The 9,559-nt window shown below is 53.2% G+C and overlaps 1 protein-coding gene across 1 annotated transcript; it reads right to left on the reverse strand.

Annotated features, from left to right (window-relative positions):
* Window positions 1-276: 276 nt before the first annotated feature.
* On the reverse strand, window positions 277-6,436 carry LOC102982407 (keratin, type II cytoskeletal 3). Its single transcript, XM_024122971.1, is given in 10 exon segments — window positions 277-458; window positions 928-962; window positions 1,317-1,537; window positions 1,848-1,973; window positions 2,396-2,560; window positions 2,844-2,939; window positions 3,301-3,361; window positions 4,676-4,896; window positions 5,926-5,952; window positions 5,954-6,436. Coding segments are annotated over 10 exon segments (1,617 nt in total).
* Window positions 6,437-9,559: the final 3,123 nt, after the last annotated feature.

Consider the following 9,559-nt stretch of genomic DNA (forward strand, 5'->3'; position numbering starts at 1 on the left):
GGGGACCCCAAGGGCAGCAGAAGGTGGCGGCTGAGGCCACACCTGGACAGTCACAGGCACAGGCTGGAGCCGAAGAGCCTGAAGTTCTCACGGCTGTGCTTGGTCGGGGATCAGGACGGAGGGGCAAGAGACCCTGGTCTTCTAGCCCAGAGAGCGGCTGCCGGCAGGAGCTGGGGTCGGGGTGGGGAAGGCCGCTAAGGGGGCTGCTGATGGCAGAGTGGAGGAGCGGATGGGGACAGGAGGCGCTGCGGTGGCTGCGGTGCCCCTGCGCGATATTTATCTGGAGCTGCGCTGGGAGGACTGGGAGAACTTGACCCTGCCGCCACGGTTGCTGCCTGAGCTGAAGCCTCCGCCACTGACCCCGAAGCGACCCCCGGAGCTGGAGCCAAATCCGCTGCCGTATCCGCCTCCGAAACCCCCCGCTGAGGCCGAGGTCGTGTTGCTGCCGCTGACCACGGCTGCAGGGGAGAGGACAGTACAGCGATCAGCTCCCGGCACCCACTTGCCTGTGTTATAACGATCCCCTGGGCCCAGGATGATTGGGAGGCGATCAAGGCAGCTTTGCACCTGATGATCCTTGTGATACATTCTGATGTCATGAGGTGAACACGCCCCCAGTGTTGTCAGTTTGAATTTCCCAGTGGTTCCTTCTACATAGATGAACTCTTGATGACCCCCTTGGAGACTGTCCAGAATTTCTCCTCCCATGAACAGGCTCCCTACTGGATAATCCCCATCTGCCATATAGACCTATTAATAGTGCCCTGAACCCAGAACAAGTACAAAAGCGTATCTGCTGTCCCTTCTGCCCCCAGAAAACCCCTCCAACCACTATAGAAATATTTTTTAAATTAGGTGCTACCACCCCATATTAGTACAGATATTTCAGGAGCAGTTCTCACTGTCATGCTTTCTTTGGCTACTTACAGATGCTGACAGCACTCTGGCACTCTCCAGACATCCTGTATGAGAAAGCAAGAGAAGAATAGCTCCATCGGAAAGCCAATTTCCAACAAGTCTGTGGATGAAAGTGACAAACAGCAACCAGAACGGAATTCAGAAACCTGGCAGATCAGTACTCTTTCTCCACCCTTCCATGGGCCATAACAAGAGCCCCCGTGTATGCTGGTTGCCTATGCACTTGGCCGCCTAGGGAAGGAGGGAACTAGCAAAGGCAAGAGCTTCCCGGCAAGGCCTGTGCAAGCTGGGGGCCTCTCGCAAAAAGCAGACCTCCACCTCATCCATATGGTCACTTATCTGGCCCTCAGCCTGCGACTCGGGGCAGGGAAGGTGGGGAGATGGCAGTGGAGGCCCACCTGCACTCCTCGCCCTCCAGCAGCTTGTGGTAGCTGGCGATCTCCGTGTCCACGGCCAGCTTGACGTTCATCAGCTCCTGGTAGTTGCACAGCAGCCGGGCCAGGTCATCCTTGGCCTGCTGTAGGGCGGCCTGCAGCTCTTGGAGTTTGGCATCGGCATCCTTGAGGGCCATCTCCCCACACGGCTCGGCTTCAGCAATGGCCGTCTGCAGTTTAGCGTTCTGGAGCGGCGGAGGTAGGAGGAGGGATGAGCCCAGTAGGAGGGTCCCAGCCTCTCTGAGTCTTAAAATAGATTATCCCATAGCAAGTCAGTCAACGTCACTCCTTCCTTAGCACCTCCGTCTGTCTTCATCCATGGAGATATTTCCCCTGTGGATTACCAGCCATCAAGACTGGCTTGGTCTTTGAACTCCCTGAAGGCCAATGCTGCCTGAGATGACCCCAGAAGTCCCCTCCACACTAGCAGTCCTAAGATCCTAGCCCCCACCCCTCATCGGTCAGCCTAGACACCGGCATCCGTGGCCACCCCACCTTTTCCTTGACATTCTGGATCTCAGCCCGCAGCCTCTGGATCATCCGGTTGAGCTCCGAGATTTCACTCTTGGTGCTCTTCAGGTCATCCCCATGCCTGCCGGCCGTGGTCTGCAGCTCGCCCAACTGGAGAATAGAAGGGAAGGTGAGGTGTTTATGCAGCTTTGCCTGACTTGTTTCTCCATCACTAACATCACCCAGCCAACTTTGAAGTACTTGGTAAGCACTTTGTTCAAATGACACCGAATTATGTTTCTGCAGGGACACCTCTGAGGCAGCAGGTGAGAGAACGTCTGGGTTGTTGCCGAAGGTTCTCCCACCCTGCAGTCCCTGAGCAAGCTGGAGTCGGTCCCACGTGGGTCTGCAGGGGACAGTGGAACCACCTCCCCCCAGGGGGCAGCACTTTCTGCAACTGAACAACCATTACAGGGATGTCTCCAAAGAGAAGAACCAAGAGGAGCCGCCCAATAGTCACCACCCAGACGTCCCATGGACCACAGCCTCCCTGAGACCCTCAGTGGGTCCTCTGAGAGGTGCCTAGCTCCCACCTTGGTCTGGTCCAGGGCCTCGACCTCGGCCTTGCTCCTCTGGGCGATGTCCTCGTACTGGGCCTTGACCTCGGCGATGATGCTGTCCAGGTCCAGGGAGCGATTGTTGTCCGTGGAGAGAACCACGGACATGTCGCTGACGTGGGTCTGCCTCTGGGACAGTTCCTGCCAACACAGAGGGGACTGTCCACTCTTGGGGCCTCTGCAAGAAGCACACAGAGGCCCGAAGAGAATCCTGGTCAACAGACCCGTCCACTAAGTCAGCTCTGAATGTGCACCTGCCCCACCCTCTCGCCCAGCTCCTCAAAGAATCCCATGTTTGTAGTTCCCCCTGCAGAACCCCAACAAGGGGACTTATGTCTAGGCTCAGTCTTCCTGGGCCCTACATATCAAATCTGAAAACGTCTCACCCTCCCTCTCTCCCCCTCTTAGTAGGAAACATCCTCACCATATCACAGAGCGTCGTCAAGAAATTGATCTCATTCATTAAGGCATCCACCTTGGCCTGAAGCTCCACGTTGTTCATGTAGGCAGTGTCCACGTTCTGAGAAAGACAGACACGTAAAGGCCTTATTTCTCCAAGGAACACACAACAAACTGCAGCTGCGGCAAGAAAGAGTCAGGAGGATCAGGGCTGTGATTCATCGGTCCACATCTGAGGCTGGTATCCACATGAAGGAGTGATTCGCGTCACTGGGATGAGGGAAGTTCCATCCCACTCAAAAACTAAAAACGAATGAACTGACCCCTTTAGGGACCTCTCCGGACTAAGATGGACCTGGCTTCTGTTTTTGGCTCCAACCATCTGAACTTGGCAGCGCCATGGTCGTGGAGTAAGGACCTTCCCCCAGCCCAGCTGGAAACCTGTGCCTATGAGCCCCGGGAAGCTCACACACAGCGCTTACCGTCTTCAGGATCACAAATTCATTCTCAGCAGCTGTATGCTTATTGATCTCATCCTCATATCTGTAAGAGTTAAAAAGAAATCGCTGGGACTTCCCTGGTGGCACAGTGGTTAAGAATCCGCCTGCCAATGAAGGGGGCACGGGTTAGAGCCCTGGTCTGGGAAGATCCCACATGCCGCGGAGCAACTAACCCCGTGCGCCACAACTACTGAGTCTGCGTGCCACAACTACTGAAACCCGTGTGCCTAGAGCCCATGCTCTGCAACAAGAGAGGCCACTGCAATGAGACGCACGTGCACCGCAACGAAGAGTAGCCCCCGCTTGATGCAACTAGAGAAAGCCCACGCGCATCAATGAAGACCCAACACAGCCATAAATAAATAAATAAATAAACAAACAAACAAACAAACAAACAAATAAATAAATAATTTTCCAAAAAAAGAAGGAAAGAAAGAAGTTGCTGAGTTTGGAGTTTGAGGTAGTCAGAAACACCACTGTTCTCTGAAACTCTGGAAGTGCCTCTCTTCTATCCTCTGTCCCTCTCCCACCCCTCTTAAATGAACACACCCTCTCACAGTCTCCCCGCTAGGAGGACTAACCATCCCCATCCATTCAGGCAGACTGTCCAGCTGTAGCACCGAAAGTCCCAAGTCCTGGGAAACCCTTCAATCTCAGGCAGACTGGGGTGCTTGGTCACCATCCCGTGAGCTGTCCCAGCATCCTTCAGATCCTACAGCTGGGATCTTCCCCAGCCTACGCGCAGCAATGAAGACCCAACACAGCCATAAATAAATAAATAAATAAATAAATAAATAATTTTCCAAAAAAAGAAGGAAAGAAAGAAGTTGCTGAGTTTGGAGTTTGAGGTAGTCAGAAACACCACTGTTCTCTGAAACTCTGGAAGTGCCTCTCTTCTATCCTCTGTCCCTCTCCCACCCCTCTTAAATGAACACACCCTCTCACAGTCTCCCCGTTAGGAGGACTAACCATCCCCATCCATTCAGGCAGACTGTCCAGCTGTAGCACCGAAAGTCCCAAGTCCTGGGAAACCCTTCAATCTCAGGCAGACTGGGGTGCTTGGTCACCATCCCGTGAGCTGTCCCAGCATCCTTCAGATCCTACAGCTGGGATCTTCCCCAGCCTGGCTCATGAAAAAGCGCTTCTTCAACTCTAAACTTCTAATTTTATTTGTAAAGGACTATCCTTCGGCAAGGAAGGTGAGGAGAAACCCAGTGAACCAAGCTGTCCTCCATGAAGACAAAGAGAGGAAAGTAGGCTAAGTGACACAGCGGGCAGGGGGGAAGGCAGCGAGAGGGCTGCGACTCCGGCACAGGGTCGCCCACGGCATCTCCCCACTTATGCCCCTGTCACTCACGTGCTCTTGAAGTCCTCCACCAGGCCCTGCATGTTCCTCAGCTCTGAATCCAGGCGGCCTCTCTCCCCCGGGATGCTGTCCAGGTAGCTCCTCAGGGAGTTGATGTAGTTCTCCAAAAGGAGCCCGAGTTTGTTGGTGCCTGTGATGGAACGTGTGCCCTGCTGCTGCAGCGAGTCCCACTTGGTCTCCAGGACCTTGTTCTGCTGCTCCAGGAACCGCACCTGCAGCGCATTGGGGGAAGCAACATCACGCAACACCTGGGGCGGAGGAGCGGAGGGGCCTTGGCTAGGGCAGGACTGGGCGTCTGTGTCTCCGCATCCCCCAGCACAAAGGCATAGAAAGCCCCTACTGTAGCTGGAGAGGGCACAGTCAGTCACATCAGTCAGGACACTAAAGATGCAGAATGGCTTGGAAAGTCGCAGAAGGAGAGATGGGTGGGGAAACTGGAAGTAACCCCTGCCTGGAAGCAGGAGAATTGTAAAGATGAGCCCTCAGCGTTCCCAGGGACTTCGTGACTCCACTCTAACTTCCCAAATTACAACACGTGCTGCAAAAAGGTGCTGAAACCTCAACAGGGTCGTTTCCATCTGAGGCGCCACGGACATTCCAGCCCTCCAAAGCGTGTGAGTCACTGGGAGCTGATACCGTTGAAAGGCTACTATCATCGTCATGGTGGGAGAGAGACAGCCGGTGTGAGCTATCCTGGTCTGGAGGTCACCGAGCACCCTTCTCTTCCTGACGAGGTTTGGGTGCATACTGAGTTACCAGGGTCTCAGCAGCCCCCTGGGACTCAGGTTCCACGTGAGGTCTTGAATTCCATTCTCTAGGGCGCCCACCTCCTTTGCCTGGCACAGCACATGGAGGCAGCAGGCCTCCTGGAAAGCCCCAGAGGGCAGCCCATGTTTGAAAAGCCCCCAGTTCTGGGTCAGAGCCTTCCCTGCCAAAGATCATGGTCCCCACCCCATGCTGCCAGCACCCCCCGCCCAGGCCGGATGAGGCAACAGGTGAGAGACTTGAGCAGAGAGTCAGACAAGCAGGACTTGGGGGGTGTCTGGGTCCAAATAGGAGACCATTGTCTTTCCCACTCACATGACCATGTGGACCAGCTCATCAGCCCTGAACATCTTCACAGATCCAAGAATGCTGCCTAACCCTTCCTCCTCCAGCCTGGACCACTCGGGATTGATCCTAAATGCTGTATGTAAATATCAAAGTAAAAGTCCGCAATCTACCAGTCAGAGCTTCCTCACCTTGTCAGTGAAGGAGGCAAACTTGTTTGTTGAGGGTCTTGATCTGCTCTCGCTCCTGGGCCTTTACTTGCCCAATCTGGGGGTCGATCTCCACTTTGAGGGGCTGCAGGAGGCTCTGGTTGACAGTCACTTCCTGGATTCCCCCACGGAAGCCACCCGGGCCAAAGCCACCAACTCCACCAAAGCCACCAGCTCCTCCAAAACCATCTCCCATTCCTCTGCCACCCCTGAAGGCACCCCCAAAGCCACTGACACAGCTGCTGCACCCTCCCCCGAAGCCCCCAGCCCGGGAGCCAGCAGCCACGCTGATGGAGATGCTCTTGTTGCCACCCAGGTTGTAGAGGCTGAGACTGCCAAAGCCTCCTGCTCCCCCTCGGAACCCACAGGCCCCTCCGCCGGCTCCCCCAGAGCAAGCCACACAGCTCATCCTGCGGCTGCCGGAGACCACAGCGGGGCAGACGTAGAAGCCCTGGTTCCCGCCACCAGGTGTCTTGCAGACTTGTCTGCTCATGGTGAGAAAACTCGGTGAGGGGAGAGTGCAAGAGTTAAACAAGGAAGAGGAAGAGAGAAGCAAACTGAAGACATGTGCGGAATAAATCCCTTTATATACATCTAGGAGGCTGCTGGGCTCAAACTTTGAAGGAGAGATCATTAATCTCAAGTAGTCATGGGTTGAGTTTGCCCTCAAGGCAGTAAGTTTGTTCCAGGCTACTAAACACACCTTAAAAATAATCTGAGGGCTTCCCTGCTGGCTCTCATGGGTTGAGTTTGCCCTCAAGGCAGTAAGTTTGTTCCAGGCTACTAAACACACCTTAAAAATAATCTGAGGGCTTCCCTGGTGGCTCAGTGGTTGAGAGTCCGCCTGCCGATGCAGGGGACACGGGTTCGTGCCCCGGTCTGGGGGGATCCCACGTGCCGCGGAGCGGCCGGCTCCGTGAGCCATGGCCGCTGGGCCTGCGTGTCCGGAGCCTGTGCTCCGCAACGGGAGAGGCCTATCTGGCAGTGGGTGGTGCCTGGCTTGGCCCCCTCCTTGGGCATGGCCACCTCCTAGCGTTGTCTGGCAGGACCCAGGAGGCACACTCATCTGTCTGCCAGTCAGCTGTCCCCGGCCCTGCCAGAGCTGGGCTCAACTCTGGAAAGGATGGAGTGGAAGGTGGCTTGGAGAGGTTCTGGTTGTCTGGGTGATGGAGACAGTGAAGCCCACCCAAGGACTCAGGGGAAGTATCTCAATAGGAAGAGTGATACAGTCCACTCCACAGCCCGCACGTGACCACGGAGCACCCACCGTGTGCCCAGCTCTGTGCTGGGTTGGAGGATCAAGTGATGACCTCTCTTCCTCCCTTCCTGGAAACAAAGCCCAGAACCATCACAAGCTGCCTCCTGAGTTCCCCCTCTCTCCCAAGCTGTAGTTCAGGACGCTGCAGCATTTGGGTTCATGACTGTCTTCTAAGAAAAAGGGGAGTTAACATTATGTGCTCTGATAAGCCGTCAGCAAAATTCAACATGCCAAATTGTTTGTTTGATTGTTTATTTGTTTTGAAAACTTCCCAGAAAAGCCATACATGCTTCCCCGTCTCTGAGACATCTCTAAAGCTTCCTTTCTTGCTCCCCCCATTTTTGGCACCTCCCCGGTTTCAGCCCAAGTCCCAGGGAACTGGAAATTCAAACATCAATTCTACCACCAATATGACAGATATTTACAGATCACCTAACTCATGTCAGGCACTGGATGAGGCACTGGAGACCATTGTGAACAAGACACGGGGGGCCCCTTTGGGACCATTCTCTGGCGGAGGGGATGTGTGCTCCCGAGAGGTCTGTGGCCTCAGTGTCCAGACACCCACCGCCCACCCCTCCTAGCCTCAGGAGACCAGACACGGCAGGGCCGGCAGCACTGCCATACCTGTGTGAATTTGAAAACCTGAGAATCTGCCAATCTGAAGTTTTTCAGAGGCTTGTCCAATTGGGCTTGCCTTTCTTGCATGGGTCTGGAGCTTGCCAAGTCAGCCACGTGTCTCTCCAGGGCAAGACATTTTCCTTCTGTCTGCTGCACGATTGGACCTGCCAACGGTGTGACCTATGTGACCTGGGCAGGAGCCTCCTCAGAATGGGGGGAAACAAAGGAAGGACAGTGGATTCTTCGGAGTTCACTAGGCAGGGCTAGGGATGGCCCAGGTGCGGAAGAAGTGAAATTCTCTGCAGTGGCCTGGTTCTCCCATTGTGTCCTCTGCCCGCTTTGTTACCTCTAGGCTCTGCAAAATCATGGTCCCTTCCCCAGAATAAAACCATAAACTTTCCAGGAGCTTACAGTCTGGTTAATAGACTGGACCCTTTGGTTCTTGGCACACTGCTTTGCCAATAATAGATACTTCTAAAGGTCGGTCGGTTGAGTGAACAAATAAGTCAATCAGTTGAACAATTAATGAATGAATTAAGCCTATTTGCTGGATTACAACCAAATAAAACTAGTCAAAAGCTAACTGAAATCCCATTACATAAGGTAGTCCAAGCTAATTGAGATTATCTCAACATAAGGAACCTCTCAAATATGGAGCTCAGATTTAAGAAAATATACATGCAAACGCATGTCATCTCCTCTCCAGCAGAAAAATGCTGTAGAATCACAGTCCCAAGAATCAGTCAGTAATCCATCACAGAATCAACTTGAAGTTGACTGGGCATTTGAGGTCACATAATCTGCCCCCCACCCAGCCCTGGAATTCCCTCTTCAGCACATCTGACTTACACCCCTGATTTTCCACAACTGCTACCCAAGGATTAATGGCAGGTGAAATTAGCCCAAGGCCCACAGACACCCTCCTCGGCTTTGCTCCCTCAGAGGAACCAGAGTTTAAAGAATGAATCCAACTCAGAGCTGGAACAGCACCTCCCCGTGACTAACCATAACCAAGGCTATTTAAATTCTCTACATTTCAGCATCATTAACCATTAAAGACAGTCATTCATCTCCACCCCTCCGGTTCTCACAGGAGCATAGACGGATGAGTGACATCTCTGTCAAGTGTTTCAAGAAAGGTATCACAGAAATCAGGTCATATTTTTTTCCTCTTCGTATTTAAGCGTAGGCACTTTGGAGCCAAACAGACCCAGCTTTTATTTCATTTTTTTAAATTGAGGTATAGTTGATTTATAATGTTGTGTTAATTTCTGCTATTCAGCAAAGTGATTCAGTTATACACATATATACATTCTTTTCAAAATTCTTTTCCATTATGGTTTATCATAAGATATTGAATATAGTTCCCTGTGCTATACAGTAGGACCTTGTTTATCCATTCTATATATAATAGTTTTCATCTGCTAACCCCAAACTTCTTCCAACCCATCCCTCCCCCTCCCCCCTCCCCCTTGGCAACCACAGGTCTGTTCTCTATGAAACAGACCCAGCTTTTGAATCTCAGCTTCATCTCTGTATGTCCATGAGGAGGTTTTTTTTTTGTTTTTTGTTTTGTTTTGTTTTGTTTTGTTTTTTTGCAGTATGCGGGCCTCTCACTGCTGTGGCCTCTCCCGTGGCGGAGCACAGACTCCGGACGCGCAGGCTCAGAGGCCATGGCTCACGGGCCCAGCCGCTCCGCGGCATGTGGGATCTTCCCGGACCGGGGCACGAACCCGC

The sequence above is a fragment of the Physeter macrocephalus genome, chromosome 6 (genome assembly GCF_002837175.3).
Source record: "Physeter macrocephalus isolate SW-GA chromosome 6, ASM283717v5, whole genome shotgun sequence".
NCBI classification, from domain to species: domain Eukaryota; kingdom Metazoa; phylum Chordata; class Mammalia; order Artiodactyla; family Physeteridae; genus Physeter; species Physeter macrocephalus.